Genomic DNA, 20,297 nt, shown 5'->3' with positions numbered 1-20,297 from the left:
ACAAGCTCCCAGGCACAAGGAGAATGAAAGATCAGGCTACAGAAATCTCCTACAGCCGATATGCACATCTGTCAACTTTGGGTGTCCTGTTAATGCCGCAAGCTTTTAGCTCAAGTGAAACCAGCATTATTGCCATGAAAAATAGCAGAAGTACTTCAAGTCTAAATAATTCACATGTCAAAATGAGTATGAGGAAGAAAATGATTTAGTGGAAGGACTGCTTTGTTTTCGAGGTTGCTATTTCTTTCTATTTAAGCACCCATACAGACACTAACAAATCAGTGAAGTGGATGCACAACCAGACACCATCACTGATTACATCTTTCCCTGAACAAAAGCAAGGAAATAGAGGAGGGGAAAAAAAGCAGGCAAAAGTTATTCAAAAGGAAGAATTATTTGATGAGATTTTATCTGCTATGCAGTTTAAATAGAATTCCCAAACTATTTACAATCGGAATGTTGAGGGTTGTCGGGCATTGCAAAGGAATTTTAAATAACTCCTGTTGGCAACGTTTTTTTTATCAGTTGCCAAATCTCATTGCTTTATCACAAATCTCATTATGTTGAATTGCTTATTTAAATCACAATTCAAATAATTATTGACTAATTAGTTTCTTGCCTTTTTTTTCTTCTTTAAAGAAATGTAAATTTCTCAGGAACATTCTTATTGCAGAAGGTAACAGATAATCAGAATAGATACCAGAGCAGTCAGGGATGTTATTGTTCATGTAGGTCTTTCTCTAATCAGGGGAGAAGAAAACTGCTGTTTACTGGCAGCTGCCTGCTGACAGCAGAAGGACACGAGGTCTGGGGCTCCCTGTTGTTCTGTGGCAGTGCTTGCCCTGGTTAATAAACTCTGGCCCCAGATTAACTCTCACTTTGTACTCCCTCATCTTCCCTCCACCCTGGTCTCTCAGGATCTTTCCCCATTACTGAATCTTTAATGAATATAAAAAAATTCCACTGGTTTCACTGTGACTCCACCCAGAAGCAGAGGCCCGTTTCACTCGCCCATACAGAGCAGCATTTAAAAACCCCCACAACACAGCAGGACTTTTTAATTACAATTCGACTGCTGGCAGGGTTGTGGGCAGGATTTGTGCCTATTACCTGCCCCAGCCACTGTGTGTAGAGGTGATGTACACCAAGCCTTCATGGACACACAGGTCTGCACGGGCAGTGTCAGGAGGTCAGTGCTGCCTCTAGTCCTGTGTGGGACAGCCAGCCCAGGTAAAACCCTGGTCTTGGTCTGATTTAAAGCTCAGGTTTTTGTTATGCATTCAGTATCAGACACTTAACCTCTGGTTGTCAGTAAAATGCCATATATAAATGTCTGAAGGGGAGGTGTCAGAGGATGGAGCCTGGAGCTCCTCAGTGGTGTCAAACAACAGGACAAGAGGCAATGGGCAAAAACTGATGCACAGGAAGCTCCACCTGAACCTGAGGACGAATTTCTTTACTGTGTGGGTGATCATGAGCTAGAACAGATTGCCTCGAGAGGTTGTGGAGTCTCCCTCAGTGGAGATTATCAAGAACCCTCTGGATGCAATCTGTGCAGTGTGCTCTAGGATGACCCTGCTTGAGCAGGGAGGTGGGACCCTGATTTTTGGACACCAAGACTCTCAAAAACTGAGTTAACCCCTGAAAACGTAACTCAGTTGCACACACTTCACCTGCATCCTGTTTTTGTGTCTTTTGCATACATCAGTGTCACCTGAAGGCTCCTTGTGGCGACCCAGGGAATCCACAAATGCATTCCAGCTGGAATGGTATACCGAGGTGGGGCAAGGTTTAAGTCACACATCAGGAAGATTTTCTTCACAGAAAGGGTGGTTAAACATTGGAAGGGACTGCCCAGGGAGGTGGTGGAGTCACAATCCCTGAGGTGCTTAAGGGAGGACTGGACGTGGTCTAGCTGACAGGTGCTGCTCAGACCCAACCATCGCAGAGGTCTTTTCCAACCTAAACCACCCTGTGATTCAAAGAGCAACAAGCACAGCGACCCGGCCTCAAGACAGGGCGCTGACAGACGCGCATCTACCCCGACGAGACAGAAATGACCTCCTTTCCCCTCACACCCCCGTCCCTCGAGCCCCGCCAGGCGCCGGAGCCGGGAGAAGGATCCGCCCCGGAGCCCCGCGCATGCGCGCGCCGCCTGCCGCGCGCCCCTCGGCCGCCGGGGGCGCTGCCGCGCGCCCGCCGCGCCTCCCGGGGGCGGTTCCCGCTCGGGCCTCGCCCGGATCGCGATGGCGGCGGCGGCGGGAGCCGGGGCCGGGGCCGGGGCAACTGCGGGCGGGGGAGGCGGGGAGCGGAGCAGCACCCGGGACCGGCTCCTGGCGGCGCTGGAGGATCTCGAGCTCTTGGCCAGGTACCACGGCCCGTCGGCGCGGGGTGGCGGCGGGGCACCGGGGGCGGGGTGAGGGCTCCCGGCGCGGTGCGTGCGCGGCGCCTCCGGCGGGAGCGGCGGCGGAGCGGGAGCCCCTGAGCTTGGGATGGGATGGGAGGGGCCCGCTGTCCCGGCCGGGCGCGGGTACGCGTTTCCCTGCCCTCTTTCCGCGGGAGAGGGGCTGGTGCTGCGCCGGGGCTCGGCCCGGCCCTGCGCAGCGCTGCCCGGCGCTCATCCCGCCGCGAAAGCATCCGCCCTGCCTCGCCTCCCCTCTGCGCAGAGAAGGAGCGCTTCCTTTCTCTCCCGCTTGCCTTCCTCGCTTGGTTGACACCTGTGTTGCACAGTCACACGCCGATTTTAGCATTTATTAGTCACTAAAAATTATGCTTAAGTGAGAAGTGCGTAGATGGTGTTGCGTGCCATAAGCTGTTGTGGTCAGTGCCTGTATTAGTGCTGCATTCACCCCAAGCAGGCTGCAGAGCTCATCTTCAGATGACAGACATGCTCGGATACTCAGTCCATGGTCGGTCTTGAGTCCAGGCTGGTGATCCCCATCCAAGTCAACCATGTGGTGGAGGCACAGCTGGCAGTGAAGTTTAGATGGTTCCCAATTATTTTCCACACCTCAAGGAGAGCAGGAGCTTAGGAAAATATTTTCAGAGGGAATAACCTGTGCTATCCATGTGGCTTGCTTGCTCAGTGATTACCAAGAGTAGGATAAGCTATTGGTGAGTTGCTCTTCTTGTGTCTGGTTAAGTTTTATCCTCAATCGCAGATTTTATTGTGACATAAAGGTTGCCGGAGAACATGTGTTTATAGAAAAATAAAAACAATCTTCTTCTTTGTCCAAGTTACTAGTTTTTTTTTTTTTTTTTTTATGCTGGAACTAATGTTCTACCACAATGAACCCAGAGCAGCATTTAGTGAATCTTCGTGTTGATCAGCAGTGTTGCAGCACCCTGGAGCTAGGCCTTTCTCAGTCACAATACTGGTTTGGTGGTAGGGGTAAAAATTAAACCACATGTCTAATCTGTAGCATTTCTATAGTTTTGAACCTACATCTGTGCATTATCTGGCTGACACAGGGTAGAATTATATCACCCTTGATGGTGGCAGCTGACCTACTTGAAATGGATTTTATTTGCTACTGCTCAGTGTTGGTCAGGTAGAATATAGCTTTAGTGACAGTGACAAATTTCTTTATTTTCTAATTGCTTAAATCCTAATGGTGTTCAGGAGTGACCAAGAGACATAGACCAAGATTAGAGCTTTACTGAGGTTCTTCTTAGACATTTCTGGCCCCACTGCTGTATTGCTCACACATCCCACTGAGTTGCTTACACTGGACCAAGCAAAGAATCAATTCCTCTAAGGACAGAGTCTGCAGATAGGTGGTTACTCATGCATGGGGTTGAACTGCCATTCATAGCCTTAGAAGTCAAATAACTTTGCTAAATTTGCAGAAAATGCCTTTTTGCATTGTAGTACCCATAGGTTCTTGCTGGCTTTTCAGAACAGTGGCAGAGTATCTGGATATTGGGAACAGTGATCAAGAGGTCTGTATGAGAAGCACTTCTAGCCTAGCACCAGAATATTACCATTTTTTTTTCTATTTTTGTGTGTTTGTTGCACAGCTAATACACCATTGTGGAAATACTTGTTGTAAAAGTAGTTCCATAACAGACTCTGTTGGAATTTGAAAGTGTAGACTTAATTGCTCTAAACTAGAAGTATATTGGGGAAAAAATGGAGAAAAGTAGATGAGTAAAACAGTGAAGATCCTCTTGCAACAAACAAAGGTAGTAGAAGAAGGGGATGAGTGAACTTCATTATGTTGCTTCTTCTCTCAGCTTCTGCTTATGTGTTTGGTTATTTAACAGGAACTTAGCACCTTCGTTGAGTTCAAATACATGAGCTTCATGAGCTCAAATAACAAATTTAAAAATGTGCTTTCTTGGTTGAAATATCCCTGCCCACACTGTACTATAAAAAAATAAAATACTCAGGTCCATAGATACCTTCAGAATGATACCAGTACCCTGGTAATTTTGGGATGACTTGATGTGGTAATGCCTTAGAAAATTGTGCTAACAGAGTTCTCCTTTCAGGGAACTAATTGAAATTCTGGCAATTTCAAGAAACCAAAAGCTTCCACAACCAGGAGAGGAGAGCCAGGTAAGCTGACTTTCTAAACTGTGTTTCTTTGGATAAGTATAATGCTTCTAATTTTTTTTTCATTCTTTTGTTTGTTCTTAATTTCTCCCTTTGTCCTTGCCAGTATTCAAGCTAATGGTCCTGATGGGGCTTTTGCCCTGCTGCAAAGGCATTGCTGCTTCTCCTGTTGCTTATTAAATTTTTAATGTGCTTCATACACTGTTTCTGCAAACAGGAAGAAATTTTATTTAATTTTTCACTCAAACAAAAATACTCCTATGGATGCCATTTGCTCTTCTTTGTAGCATGACTGATAGTGTGTTACTCTAGCCAAATTAAAAGTTCTACAAAACTGTTGTTCAATAGATCCTGGAACTGCTGATTCAGAGAGATGGAGAGTTTCAAGAGCTAATGAAGTTGGCAGTTGATCAGGGGAAAATCCATCATGAAATGCAGCTTTTAGAAAAGGTAGTAGAAAAGCGGGATAATGATATTCAGCAGCTGCAGAAACAGCTGAAAGAAGCAGAGCACATACTGGTAAGTTCTTAATGATGTGTTTCCTTTTGAGCATCTTCTGGTTGAAAAGGTGGCTCTGGGCAAAGTGGTGTTGTGTTAGTTTGAGAAGATTTAAATATTTAAAACTTCATAAGAGCTTAGGGGTTTGGGTTTTTTCTCAGTAGTCAAACACTGTTTAGTTATCATGGTATTAAGTTTTTTTAAATGCTAATTTTCTTTTAAACCTACTTCATTTCTGTGTATTTTGAAAATGTTCACGGAAATTTCTCTTTTAAAATGCAATTAAATGAAAGGGTTTATTCACAGAGCTGACTTTATGTAGACGTTTATAAATTAAAGATGCATTGAAGGTTTGATTTACTTTGTGGGGTTTTATTTTTTACAACTAGGCAACAGCTGTTTATCAAGCAAAGGAAAAACTGAAATCAATTGAAAAAGCACGAAAAGGTGAGTATCCATGATTGTACATACTATGTAAATGCTATTCTAAAGAAAGTTGTTAGTGAGCTCAAATTGGGCCTTTTTAATTTTTTTAATTCTGCTATCACAGATTTCAGATGCTTTGTGTGTAAACAAATTTCCATTTCATTATGAAACTAACAATTTCTTCAGAATAAAGGCAGGATTGAATTATGTTTTTGTGGCAAACGTATTTTAATATGAAAGTGTCTCAGTAGTCTTCTTGGACTGATAATAGTATATCTGATTACCTAAGTGCCTTACCACCTTGTCTCAGGAAGTTTGCTAAGGAAAGGAAGAAAATGTTTGCATATATATGTGCTGTATTTGAAAGACTGACTAGCTGGTGATACTAGATTGTAATTGTAGCAATTCTTGCCATCCTGTGGCACCTACCAAATTAAAACTTTTTTTTTTTTTTTTTTTCTGGAGGGGGAAGGCATCTTCGGGTTGTTTTGGGTTTTTTTTTTTACAATTTCTTTCATCATTTTGTTATGTCTCTTTCACCTAGAAAATCAAGGAATTTAATAAAGTTTCTATTAATCTTGTACAGCACATATTTGGAAGGACTCCTCTGGGTACAGTCTGTAATTACTAAATAAACAAAAAAACTTCTTTGCTACAGAAAATTGTATAATAAAGCTGGAGCTGAAGTTTTAGCAATTTTTTTTGTGCTTGTCAAGTACACTTGTTAAGAACCATTGATATTGCATTCACACTTGTGTAAAATCAGTTCACTTCAAAGCTCATCTTTGCACAGTCTGAGAATCTTATAAACAGTCATTGCATTTGAACCAGGCTCTTAATGTTTGGCAAAATCACATTCCCAGTCTTTTAGATATTGGTGACCAATATTCTGTAATATTTAAATTATGCAATCTCTTGAGAATGCAGAAACATTTTTTTTTTCCATTCTTCCAGGTGCCATTTCCTCTGAAGAAATAATTAAATATGCCCATAGGATCAGTGCTAGCAATGCTGTTTGTGCCCCTCTGACATGGGTGCCAGGTAACAATCGTGTTTATGACAGTAGATTTTTTTTTTAATAACAAGTCATGGTTAATACCTGGTCTTAAAATGTTTTTATACAGCAATGACCACTGGAGTTTATTAGAACAACATTGTTTTCAGCTGTTATATCTAATTTTCAACAAAAATGGATATCCAAAGTCCTGTGGACTTCACATGTAGCTCCAAAAGATTATGAAACTGTCTGCTTTAATTAACAGAATGGTGTCCTCTGTTCTCCTTGTTTGCCTTTTCCCCTGAATGTTTACCTCGAATATAAGTCAAAGCCAAGTATGCTAAAGGCTTTTCTGTGTGATTGGTTGTGTTCCCTCTTGCCCCTTGCAATATTCTTTCAGAGAATGTTAGTAAACAGTGGATTCAGAAGCAGAAATTTTACTATGATATGTTTCAATTTTGGGTACTACCCTCTTTGTCCAAAATGAAAATGTGTTTGATCCAATTCTTGTCCTTGCTGTGAAGTAGCAGGGAGAGCAAAGATAACTTTTAAAGATGATGGGTGTTTTTGTTTTAGTTGCTTTGGGTTGTCTGGGGGGATTTTTAACATGCTTTTTCTGCCAAGTCTGAATGTTTAAGTAAATAGTTTAAGTAAAAGACAGACTTGGAATTTAATGAAACAGGTGTGATGCTTGTTGCTTATTCAAGCAACCACAGCTGTGGTTTTTTGGTCATTAAACTAGACTGCCTGCAAGACAATTGTTAAATATTTCAAAGCATTATTTTTCTTCTTAAAGGGGACCCACGTAGGCCATATCCTACAGATCTGGAAATGAGAAGTGGTCTCTTGGGTCAGATGAACAACCCATCCACCAATGGAGTCAATGGACACTTACCAGGGGATGCACTTGCAGCAGGCAGACTTCCAGGTAAGTAAATCTCAGTTTTGTTTTTTCTTTATTGTTTATAGATTCACAACAGTTACACATTTTGCTTAGCAAAGCCAAGTGAGAGGTAAAACAATGAAAATTATGGTTAATGTTCTTCCCTAGAAGTGAAGACCTAGTAAAGAGAGGTAATTAGAAATTGCAGTTTTTTAAAATTTCATGCTAAACTGCAGACACTACAGCTAAGTCAATATAAACAAAACTCAGTTACCTTCATATATTTTGAATAAATAATTAAGTGATTTTCAGATATATTAGAAAGAAGCACTTTTAGAGCAGCTTTTGCTTAGTGGTGATGACAAAGCATGGAATTGTGGAAGCTGTATTTGGAAGAAAGGTAGTTTATTGTCATTCCCTACCTTTCTTTGAGTCTATGCTTAGAAGTTCTGGATTTAAAAGACATGGCAGGGGACAACTGCTGGCATAATACATTGAGTGTAGGAATCAAGCTTTAATCCCTTAATTGCTCTGTGAAATGGGCACTTCCATTGACTTCAGTGGGATTCATTCCTTCATGTAAAAATTGAATTTGGCAGTAAATTCCAGTAATTGAATCAAGAGTTCAGCTGCTCTATACCTGTGCAGCATTGATGTACCATAGTTAGACTAAATGGTGGAAAAAGTCTTAGTTTGGCTTCACAGAAGATCTGTAGCAGTTTTTACATATCTCTTAAGCCTCTACCAGGCATTATAGAAAGCTTGTTTTCAAAAATTGTGCTGAATTTGTTAAAAAAACCCCTCTTGAGACTCCATTGGTGAAATAGTAAATTTGGATTTTGTGTCTCTGATCATCTGTCTACTCCTGTTGTCACCTCTTAGGAAGTGACTTGATATTCTGCATCATCTCACTTTGTAAACCTCTGGCCTTGGATAAAATGGGTCAGTGAGCTGAATGGGAGTAGGACCCTGACATCTGTCCATAGCAACCCACCAGGGAAATGCTGAGGATTGGCCCACATGTCTTTTCTGTCCTTTTGAAATGTGGTCAGAAATGTTAAGGTGGTGACTTCCTAATGGAGTTTGAGCATGTATTTGTGTATGTTTTGGTGGAGCCATTCTGGCTGCTCCTTTGCCTCAGAGGATTCAGAGTCGATCCATTTACTTTTGAGTGCTGTCTCTCTAAGAACTGAAGGGAATTTTCAGGAATTTTAGGAATTTTCCTTGAGAAGCTGGAAAATGTGGATTTAAACTCCTCCAGTAAAGTTCTTAATTGAGTCTTGGACTCCTCTGTCAGGTTAAATCCTCAGATAACTAGACTGTCAAGGTAAGAGGGAAACAATTTACAAGAAAGTTGAAACTGCATTTTAAGTAGGGATGCTTAATGTATTAGTGTGTGGAGGCATGTTCTGAGAATGTTTATTATGGGATCTAGTCCTTTTGGAGACTCCTGCAGAAATGTCCAATTACTGAGTCCTTAGTGAATGTGCAGGCTTTCTGGACTGCTTGGTAGCCTCCAAACTTTGAGGTTGCTCAGCACACACGTTCAGCCTGGTTTAACAGCAGACTGGTTCTAGCATTGAAGCTGTGTAAACAATGTAAAACACTGGCTTCCATTCTGAGCTTGTTCAGATAAAGACTTTTTCTCTGAATTTTTATGGTCTGCCTGATTTTTTTTTAAATCTAATATTTAAATCTATTTTTGCATATTGACAGACTGTGCTAATTTTCCTTACTCCCAGTAGTTGTGAATGCTAAATCAGTTCAAGCTGTGCTTTGAAGGTGAAAAGCTCTGTATTGACTCTGAGTTATCAAGAGCCACCTACATAAATTGGCCTCTCTGGCAGAGCAGACTTTCACACTTACAGAATTGCTCCATCATGAGATGTTTTCCAGCTGTTACTGGAGGGTTTAATCTGTCCAAAATTCAGAAAAGATTACAAGATTTGTTTTGATTTTAAATTGAAATTCTGGGTGATCTGGAATTTGTCAGTATGCAAAACTGAAAGTTTTCTTGGTTATGCCTCTTTTTTTTTTTTTTTTTTTTTTTTTTTTTTCGCAGATGTGCTTGCTCCTCAGTATCCTTGGCAGTCAAGTGATATGTCAATGAACATGCTACCTCCTAATCATAGTAATGACTTCATGCTAGAGCCTCCAGGACACAATAAAGAGAACGAAGATGATGTAGAAGTTATGTCAACAGACTCCTCAAGCAGCAGCAGTGACTCAGACTAGGTACAAGGGGGACAGTATTCCTAGTAGACCTTTCCTGTGGAGAAGGTAGGTTAGATGCTGTTTGTCACAAACTGCAATATCCTTTTGTTACACCAGCAGCCCTGTGTAGGGAGAAGATAACAGCTGGCTCAGAAATGGGGTGACTAATTTAAAACCATGGACTATAGTCTTGTTTTTTCCTATTAGATATTCTGGGAGCTGGGAGAAATGTCTGGGAGCTGTCTGCTGGGGGGAAGAGATGTCAGATTTTCAGTGATTGTGTAAATGTATGTTTGCAAGAGATGTGTAAATATATATTTATATATATGTATTTACTATACATTAGATAACATAAGTTCCTGGGAAAAAAGGTGTAAGGGGAATCCCCTTGTATGTTTGTTAGTAACTTTACTCTTTTGATGATAGCCTTTTCTATGTCACAGAATTGAAACATGAAGTTTGTAATTTTAGTATCTTTTTTTGTTACTGCCTAAATCCGTGTTCTTGATCATCTGTGTATCAAGAACAAAAATAATGGCAATAAGGTGTAATAAAAGAGTTTGTAATTATTGTAATATATAATGAATGATTTGTCATAAATAAACTCAGCTTTGATCTAACTTCAGTTTTCCAAACCTGAATCTTAGATGAGTTGCCATATCACTTCAATACTCAGCACATTTTATCCCAGTATGTGGTTGAATTCTGATTGAGCTTCAGAAGTTTGTACTCCATTTTCCCCTGTGCAAAATGCCCAGTCAGCATTAGAAGCGGCTGAGGAGGAGTCAGAAGTGGAAAGCCTGTCCTTCCTTCTCAGGTGAGCCCTTCAGGTACACACAAAGCTGGGCAGACCCTGAGGCAGTGAGTGCCCACCCACAAGGCTGTCCCAAATACCTGGTCAAGTGTCCTGGGACCCTGGAGGTGACAACTTTGGGACATGCTGCAGATTTAGCTCCTTTCAGATCAAAGTGCTCAAGGATTTTTCTGTTCTTGTCATCTATATTTTTTTCACTTCTTTGAACCTGCTAATTTGTTTACTTTGGCAGTTGCATTTCCACATCAGCTGCAATGTTATTTTGTCTTTCCAAAAGCATTTGCCTTGGCTTTCCTTTCCTTGTTCTGTTTTGCTTAAGGAGTCTGCTTTTCTCTTAGGTAACTCTCTGATAAAATTTCAAAGCTCATATGAACTGTTGCTCCTGGCAGTTACAGGTTTCTGTCCTGCAGCACAGCTTCCTGCAGTAGAGATCACAATTCTTTTCCCTTTTCCATTTTGTAGGTTCCTCACAGGAACTATCTGATGAATCAGGTAATTCCTCCTTTGCTCAAGTACTCTTTCAGGCATTGCTGTCAGTAATGCTGCCACCTGGGACCAACGTGCACAAATCCCGTAAGGATGTAGAAAGGAGAAGGACTTCAGTCACATTCAGTCACATAATATGAGGCAGTGGGTTTTGTTTTCAGAGAAATGGGGAATTTGATTTTCCCTCAGCTGTTCCTTTTAGAAGTATTTTCAGAGTTATTAAACTGTCACCTCTTTCACAGCCTGAAGTTATTCATATACATACATATTGTGACCTTCATTCAGTATCATGTTTTCTTCTTGGGTGCTTATCACCAAAGTTTTTCCTTTTTAATTCACATTAATCCAAATAGATGTGTCCTGTCTCAGTCATCCTAGTTAACCTTACCTACTCCTTTCCTAGCTCACATTAGTTTTTATCTTAAAACATGTGTGATCAGAATCATACACAATATTGCAAAGTGGAGTTTCTTAATGCTTTGTATAATGGAATTGGTATTTTCTTTATAAATGCCTCTCTCTTAAGACATCACAAAGACACAGTTCACCAGTCTCTTCTATCTTCTAACTTACAAGGACATGCTTGAAACAAAATACAAAAATATATAATTAATACTCATGGGAAGTGTAGTGTTACAGTCTACCCAAAACTCTTCTTTGGCTGTATCATGTAATTCACCAAATGAAATATTGTGGAGGTGAGTAACTGTTTCTAGACATTAGAGGGAACTGAAGCAATGACCACTTCTTTTTCTGGGTTGTTAGTTACTCTGTTAAAATATTTAAATGAGACCAATGTATTACATCCAATGTATTACATCTAAGAAATAGCTAAGGCAAGAGCTCTGCCTGCTTAGCATAAAATCAGACTCTGGGTATTAGATGCATCCTAATCAGTTTCCTTGCATCAGTGCCACAACCTGTGTACAGTTCAGGAGTATGTTTCTCAATGCTAGCTAACTCTAATGCCATTTTAGGTGAATTCTGTCAGTTACAAACAATTTAGTGAACCATGATATGGTAATTGAGTGTTCTGTTATTCAGTGGCTTAAGTATGTACATAATACATTTTCCTATTTAGCAAAAGTACCAAAAATCAGAGTAAAGACTTAGTTGAACAGACTGAGTCTTAGCAGCAAAAGTCAACTGAGAACCACATTTTCTGGAGGGGTGGGAAATATGAATGTGTGATACATACAAAGAAAGTTATTTACGTTGGGGATTGCTGACAGCTGGTTGCAGTACTGCACTGTAGTCTTTTAATCAGTCAATTTAGAAAGGATACAGAAATGCTGACATATGGAGATACTGTTTGTGTCCTCATTTCAGTGTCTGCTTGTGTATTTACAAGAGACAGAATGAATATAACCATTAACAAAATATGCCAAGAAAGTATTTATTGCATGACAGAGCATTTTACAGTGGTCCTTGTTCTCTCACCAGGACCTAGATATTTTCTAAAATTTCAAATTGTACTAAATATTTTTTTTCTTCATTATTCTTTGTGACAGATGGGCAGGACATCTGTCAACTCTTCCTACAGCTTCTTTGTTGACAGCTGAACGGAATAATTTTCAGTGTACATAAGATTGCTTTCAGGAAGTAAATCTCCACTTTTGAATAGAATAAGCTTTTTACAAAGGTACAGTAGCAAAGGACTTTTTGGTTACAAGACTGCTGTGTAACATTGCTTCTTTCTTCACTTCAGAGAATGGGTGTCTGTCCTATGGGAAGTTGCTCATAATTAATACTTCAAACACTAAGCAGGAGGATTGCCAGGGGCAGTAGCATCCTTACACCTCATCACTCTGTTTCGCAGCAAGAAGGGCCATCTCCATTTAAAAAAATGTATGCACAAAGTAAGGAAGAGCTTTAAACCTTTCAAGCTGATTTAAGAACTGAGAAGTCAATTCATAATTGTAGGCAATTAAAATTTCTCAGTATTGTGCCTGCGTTTTATTCAAAAGAAATTAAATAAACCTTACAACATTTTTGTACAATGAATATATCTAAAGAAAATAGACAAGAGATGTGCCATAAAAGAACCCAGAAAAGAAAAAAAATGAGCCAAGTAGTCATTGCTTTAAAAGTTGTATTCTAAAATCAACTGCTGATATCTTAATAACTACAGCTGGAAAAGAATCAAAATTGGTTACAGATTCTAGAAAAATTAAAAATATGAACTCCTTGGTTTAGTATGTACTGTTGGGTACTGTTATTTCATTCACTAACAACCCAGTCATTTAATCAGTCAAACTGAAAATTCACAATTTTACGAAGTTTCAATAGCCAGCCATACAGAATTACATCAATCTGTGCTGTTTAATACTGACAACTCTTATTAGCCACAAAGTATGATTTTTGCCATGGAGCTACACCTATAAATGAGATTTGTGTCAGCCTAGTAGAGTAGGCACTTCTCCATTCCAATAGTTCAATAACAAATTGAGATCAGTTGCAGAGATCTGACACATTTCTGCAATAAATTCAATGTAACTGAGGCTCTAAACAGAACTCTGTTATGAAAGCAACTGCCAGAAGGGTCAGGGAATTTTCATTCCCTGCAATAAGTCATGACAATCTTTTCACATTTCTAATACTCTTCTGAGTTTCAAGTGTATACTGCTGCCTGCAAGAAAAAAAGGCACTGTCTGTTAAAGGTAACTTTTGTTCATGACAGTAGCTTCATAACTGAGGCTAAGAGACAAAGCTAAGTTTTAAAATTGGTCCAATAATTACAGAAAAGTGGGTTTAAGCGATTAAGTTTTGTTGCAATTGCTTTTAAGTCAATAAGCTTCCCTGGCTAGTGCCAACTTCCAAATGGCTGTTCATCCATATAAAAATTAACTAGATAAAAACCACTGAGTTTTTGTAAAAGCAAATGTTAATTGTTAACTACTAAACCAAGAAATGGGTCTGGAATGAGAGACAACTGTTGTGTGAAATATGGGAAAAGCACTGTTACAGTTGGCATCTTCTTCTTTGGGAAAAATAGTATTTTCATATGGGCAGGGCACTTTATATATTTTTTCTTCTATGCCAAAAAAAGTGTGTCAGTCCTTTAGATTTATGTCCTTTATGTTTACATAACATACAATTTGTTTTTACTCTAATTGGTGACTTCCCGTGTACCCCTTTAGATGATCCAGCTCTTCTGAAAAGGGATTGTAACCTTGCTCTCTTAAACACCGTAAGGCCCAGAACAGTTGATCTGCTGGAGGAAATTCATCCCATTTGACCCATTCCCAGCCTGTAGAGGAAACAAAAAGCAAAAACAAAAACAAACAAACAAAAACCAAGAAAAATCAGATTATATAGAGTTAAGACAGGACCCAAGGAAACAGCATGAAGCTGTGGCAAGGGAGGTTTATGCTCCTCGAGGAAAAGGTGGTGGGGCACTGGAATAGGCTCTGTAGCTCAAGGAGTGTTTGGACAGCCTTCTCAGACACAAGGTGGGATTGCTGGGGTTGCCCCACGCAGGGTCAAGAATGGGATTTAATGATGCTCGGGGTCCCTTCCAACTCAGGATATTCTTTGTGCCTGTGATACAACTCTGCGAGCCTAGATAGATCATATAGAAACTGCCACTACCAAGGCAAGTTCTCCGTTGCGTAGAGAGTCATTCTGCCTGAGAAGTTTTGTTTCCCAGAGAAGCTGTGGATGCCCCATACCTGGGAGTGTTCAGGGCTAGGCTGGATGGAGCTGGGAGCCACCTCATCTAGTGGGAGGTGTCCCTGCCCGTGGCACGGGCTCGGAGCTAGGTGGTTACTGACCCTCGTTCTTGTCGGGCTCCTGGTTGCGCGGCTCGGCGCCCGGCTCGGCCTCGCCCTTCATGAGCACGGTGACATAGTGGTAGCGCTGGGCCGCGCACACGGCGTTCACGGCCGAGGCGAACCGCACGTGGCGCAGCCGCAGCGCCGCCTCCTCCAGCGTCTCCCGCGCCGCGCACTCCGCCAGGCTCTCCCTGCGGGCGGGCAAGGCAAGGGAGGGGACGGCACGGCCGCCTCAGGCAGGGCACGGTGCGGTAAAGCCAGGGCGGGGAGGGAGGGAGAGAGGGCGCGGGGCTCCTACCCGAACTCCAGGTGGCCTCCGGGGAGCTGATAGGTGCCGGCGCCCAGCGCGCCTTTCCGCTTGCCCAGCAGGACGCAGTTGGGGTGCGCGGCGCTGGTCACCACCACCCCCACGCCGACCCCGGGCCGCCGCGGCTGAGCCGCCTCCTCGCCCATGGCAGCGCCGGGCGCTCGGCGGGGCTGCGTCCCGCCGCGGATCCGCCAATCACGGCTTGGGATCCGCGTTTCGGCCGCGGGTGAGCGGAGCGCGCAGGATGCGCGTGGTGCTGACGTCGCGGGCGAGGACGGTGGCGAGGTTCCAGGGCAGGCTGCAGGGGGAGCGGTGCCCCGTCCTGCTCTTTGCCTCGGGTTTCTCTTCTCTGAGCGCGCAGCCACTGGTGAGCTCACCGGGAAAAGGCGTTGTGCAAATGAGGGCAGCTGAAAACAAGATACGACTCTGTTTTTGAAGGTCAGGGAGCCAGTCGGTCCCTGACCGCAGATTTGTTCAGAATTTACAAAGTGGCCCTTCTTTGGTTAGTCCTCCGTTTCTGGTCTGTGAAGAGTCTGGCGCTGAAGTGTCACGTTGGAATTATTTACAAAGGGAACTGCAAGCAGAGCTCCACAGGCAGAATAACAGTTCCTGACTGATAAAGAAGAAATAAAAGTTTCTGCTGACAAATCTTTACCTTCATTCTCACATTTTATAAATTACAGAGATATGTAGAATACAAGATACAAGCTTTCATTTTCTTTATAAACAACTGTAAAGTTTGTCAGATTTTCCCCTTCTTTAGCCTCTTGATCACAACAAAGACGTTTTTTATTTGCAGACCTTTCAAATTGTTTTTTTTTTTTGTTTTTGTTTGTTTGGTTTTGTTTTTTTTCGTTATTGTTGTTTTTTTCTTCGTAAGGTTTTAAAATATCTATGTACAGATGCTTTTATTTATATAGGAAGGCCACAGGGCCAGACTGGTTGAAGCTTATTCACATTTTCTGAGATCACTTTTCTGGGGTTTAACTGCCTGAAGTGCCTCATTACAGCATCAGATGGATCCCAGTGTTGGCATGAAGGGAGTGAATTGCTGGGTGTGCTAGAAGCAAGCTTGCCCTTTGACAGTGTTTGGCTGTGCTGCTTAACTGTGATGTCAGCCCATACCCTGAATTACTGACATTAGTAAATAATAATAAATAATCTTGGGCAAATTGCCAAGGTAGCAAGATTTTTCATTAGCCAAGCTCATTCATTTGTATCTGTTTCCCCAGTACAGCTGGAGTACCCCAATCTCCAGATGAAACACCGTACATATGAGTTATATCACTTCTGTATTTACATTTTAAAAAGACAATGAACTTACAAAAGCCACATCAAAGTTAGTACGCCAAGATTTTCCCTTCCTCTTGATCGCAACAAGGATGCAAAGTTTTACCTTTTTACAAAACTTTAAAATGGCTAATTTTTTGTTGAGGTTTTACAATCTGCTTGTATACAGATGTTTAGATTTGTTTCAATTTTTTCACCGTACATTTGTGATCGTTAATACAGAGAATACTGTATGAAAAGAAGTATTTTGTTGTCTGAATCTGTTCTTATTGGTTTCATTCTAGGATTTATTTAGGACATGCCTATGCAGCCAGATTTTGCAGATCATGAAGCAAATATAGGCTGATTTTCTGAGTTTGATGTTGAATAGACATCCACTGAAGAGAGATACGGGAATAAACTAAGAATGAGAAAGTAGCAAAATCCTCTGCCACAGTAGTATGTTGACAAGCTTGCAAGACTATGATTTATATATGCTTGTAAACTTGTTTATTAATATTTTATCTGAGAAAGTGCTTCTTTCAGACAAACAGCCAAAACAATGTATTTAAAGCAGCATGTGTCCAGCAGCTGCTGGAAAAGAGGCAGATATTTTTTAGGCCCAAAAAACCCCCTTTTAATATTTTTTCTTTTTCATTAATCTGCTTTCTTGCATGCTGTGGGTGGCATGGGAGGGGATAGGACAGAGTTCAATCAGATTAAACAGTACAAAGCCAAACCTGACTCAGCAAACTGAGACAAAGATTATTATTTTATTAGGATGTGTTCCCTGACACAAATTACAGCTCAGGTACACAAATGAGGGAGGCAATGAGTCAGAGCAGCTGGGAGCAAGAATGATGGGACTAACCATGTTAGAGACAGGTCAGATTTATGTCAGATTAAAATTATTGCATGGCTGTTCCCTAAGAAGAGGACACATAGGGAAAGCAGGTTAGAAAAGCATACTTTGTAGAACAGCTTACTGAAAAGAAGCTACACAAGCAGAAAACATCAATTTCTATGAGAATTTCACACACATGGTTTTCTGGCTATGGAATTTACTATATGCTCACTTTTTGCTTAGCAGAAGTATGAACTGGAAGATGTAAGGATTATATTTAAATATTTTACATTGCAAAGCTGGCATTCAGAAGCTGGGTGGAATGTGACAGCAGTGCATGACACCAAAGTCCTGCCAGCTCCCTGGCTGAAACTTGAAAGATTTTTCTTCTCTTGCATTCAAGCAGCTGATTGTTATCCTGAACCCTGATACTGAAATTGTAACATTGTTAACTGTTTCCTCACTTTTATTTTAGCAGAATTATTTCCATGACACCACAAGCTTCCATTAAATGGCTGTCTTTTACCATAAATCATTGCTTGGTCTAATATTATGGCTTCATAAGTGTTATTAGTGGAAAGCAGGCAAAGTGTGATATGTGGTTTTTATGTTGAAATGTAAATAACCTCTGATCACATTTACATATGGAGTGAATAATAGTGTGTGCAAGAGCAACAGGAAAATTAGAGCTGTACTACAGGTGTGTTGTCTTCATTGCTTGTTAATTATTTCTTTGCTGTGTACAGACAGGACTGAGTCATTGAAATGAATGAAGATGCTGAGACAATTCTGTTTTATTTGTAGCTTTGTCATTAACACTTCAAGTGACCTTGGGCAACTCATAGGCAGGTGAAGATGGATTGTGCTTCAACTTCAATGAAACTTCTGGGTGTACTGAATCCCAGGGGACCCTGAATCAGAATATAAAAGTGTCTGTTCCTTGTCCATCTAAGATAGCACCTGGAGGTCTAGAATGGATGTCTGGAATACAGTAGGCAAGAAATCATGTTTTTGACTACTATTCTACAGCCATCTGTGGCTTAGTGACCTCTCAAGGCAGAAATGGCTTCTGTATATGAACTAACCCTCTTCTTGTTTATCTTCCTTAACCTACCAAGACCCCTCTCGAGCCCATGTAAATTTTCATCATTTGCAGCATCTGTGGCAAGGTGCTCCACAGCTTAACTATGTGAAAGATCACTTTTGCAAACCAAATCCTTTTGCTTTCACTGAGCCTTTCACCTACCAGCCTTCCCTGGTTGGGAAGAGATGGTGCTGTAGTGATTAATGTTCATACTGTACTCTGTTTTTCAACCATAAAGTATCAACCAGTGAAGCTTACAAGATCTGGGAAATAAATGAGACTTCACCATTGTCACTACATAAACGTGATAAATTCATAATAAAGCAAATTCATGTCTAGTCATAATGCCTGAGCCTTCCAGGATGCTGTATTTGGCCTCAAACTTTATCATTTGTCTGTTCTTCATTAAAACTCCTTGGCTCTTTCTATATCATTTGTAAGGTACCTTTCCCCTGCTTCTTTATAAACAGAGCATTTCAGAGAGGGCCTCAATCCTGTGTTAAAAATCTAATTCTGATTTTAGCAAGAAATCTCAAAATTTTAAACTTTGAATAGGATGGAATCTATTTCTGGAGATTTAGCAAAACATCTATATCTGTGGGAATCTACAGTGCATTCCTCGTACAGTCTCTGCAATTGCAGGTCAGCTATTGAACAAGGCTGAGCCTATACCAAACTGAGTGAGTTTATACTGGACTTACTAGGAATTTGCCTGGTTGTAGCCAAGATTTTTTTGTCTTTTCTTGTGTCTCTAACCAAGTAAAGAAAAGCTGAGTGTGTCATTTCCAAGAATTGTTGTTTCTGATGTTTTGATTTGGGCTTACAACCACCTTGTGCTGATAGTCCGAGCCAGACGGTGGCACTGGTGATCAGACAGAAATCCAGGCATTTTTACAGTCTGTCCCAGTCAGAGTTTTCACAGCCAAGAAGGAAATCAGACAATACAGCATCCAGAAAATTAAAGTTCTCCATACAGCTATGTATCAGACTATAGATAATGGCAGCAGCTTTCTCAGTGTTTCTAGAAGTCCTTCAATATTGCCAGCCATGTGACATTTCTTCTTTTGGTGTATAAGGTAGAAAGTGTGTTCGTCTTGAAACTGGAAGGATAAGTCACTCCTGGTGAGAAGAAGATACAGTAGTAGTTGTAATCTGAATGTCTTACAGCTTTTTGCTAAGCCACGAATTAATTATAAGCCCAGAGAGAGTTGTCCAATTTCCCTGCAGCAGCAAGCAGCTGAGTCAGGATATAAGTCTGGTTTCTTGACCTGCAGCCAGTACTCTGTGAACAGTAGCTTTGGGCTTTTAAGCTTAAGGTTTAAAGTTTTGCCAAGATTTATTACATCCTCTTGTAAACATTGTTGCAAATCCTTTCCAGGGCGGAGGTCATTTTGGGGAGTCTCCTGGAGTTAGATTTCTTTGAATGTGGAAATGGCATCCATGTACTGTCCTGTGATGGAACTGCAGCAGGTGCTGTGACTAGTGAAGAGCCACTGTATGTACAGAGGACAGAAAGAGCAGAGAGTTCAAGTGCTTTTCCTTCCCTTCCCCTTGGCAAGAAGAAATATTTATCAACTGTGGAGGGAAATCTTGATTGGTCTGTCAAAATAACTGAACCAAAACGACTCCATCTTTTGCAATACTTACCCAAGGAGAAGTTATGATAATGCATTTTCAGTTTCAGAACAAAAAGAGGCAACTCATCCAGTAATTTATTGGATAATTCAAGTTACATGACTCAAGAAGAATCACAGCTCCAACAAGGTTTTTCTTCACATCAGATGTTGCTTTGATGTTAATACTGTTTGCAAGTAACTGCATTTTAACCTTATTATTGGTAGAGGACATTCTTGCTCCAATTTCCCTGGCCAGTGCTATTTTCCTAATTACCATTTTGTTTTCAAGGAAAAAGCTTTGCCTCCTTGTGAATCACAAGGTCTGGTCAGTAGTTTCTGCAGGGTCACCTGTCCCTGCTTCAGTTCCTTAGTGACCTGAGTCAAGGACAGTGAGGAAAAAGTACAAATCCTGAACTGCAGAGTGGGATGCACAGCCTGGAGCTGTGTGAGGTAGAAATGGGGGCTGTGACATGGGGAAGGGGCCTGGGATGAGTGGAGGGATTGGGCTGCAAAATATACTAGTGCTGA

General features: G+C 41.2%; 2 protein-coding genes across 2 annotated transcripts; one reads left to right on the top strand and one right to left on the bottom strand.

Moving 5' to 3' along the window:
• Window positions 1–2,220: 2,220 nt before the first annotated feature.
• Window positions 2,221–10,199, top strand: MED4 (mediator complex subunit 4). The gene is made up of 7 exons (XM_079318997.1): window positions 2,221–2,368; window positions 4,495–4,561; window positions 4,907–5,077; window positions 5,446–5,503; window positions 6,437–6,523; window positions 7,276–7,407; window positions 9,425–10,199. The coding sequence occupies exons 1-7, from the start codon at window positions 2,247–2,249 to the stop codon at window positions 9,595–9,597; spliced, it is 810 nt and encodes a 269-aa protein (XP_079175123.1). The 5' UTR covers window positions 2,221–2,246; the 3' UTR covers window positions 9,598–10,199.
• A 2,059-nt stretch (window positions 10,200–12,258) lies between these two features.
• On the bottom strand, window positions 12,259–15,171 carry NUDT15 (nudix hydrolase 15). The gene is made up of 3 exons (XM_079319037.1): window positions 14,948–15,171; window positions 14,650–14,840; window positions 12,259–14,126 (listed from the first exon to the last, which is right to left on the bottom strand). The coding sequence occupies exons 1-3, from the start codon at window positions 15,100–15,102 to the stop codon at window positions 13,981–13,983; spliced, it is 492 nt and encodes a 163-aa protein (XP_079175163.1). The 5' UTR covers window positions 15,103–15,171; the 3' UTR covers window positions 12,259–13,980.
• Window positions 15,172–20,297: the final 5,126 nt, after the last annotated feature.

This window comes from Erithacus rubecula (genome assembly GCF_903797595.1).
Source record: "Erithacus rubecula genome assembly, chromosome: 1".
Lineage (NCBI taxonomy): Eukaryota > Metazoa > Chordata > Aves > Passeriformes > Muscicapidae > Erithacus > Erithacus rubecula.
Note: the sequence above shows the minus strand (reverse complement) of the source record. Positions and strands in the feature narration are given on the sequence as shown.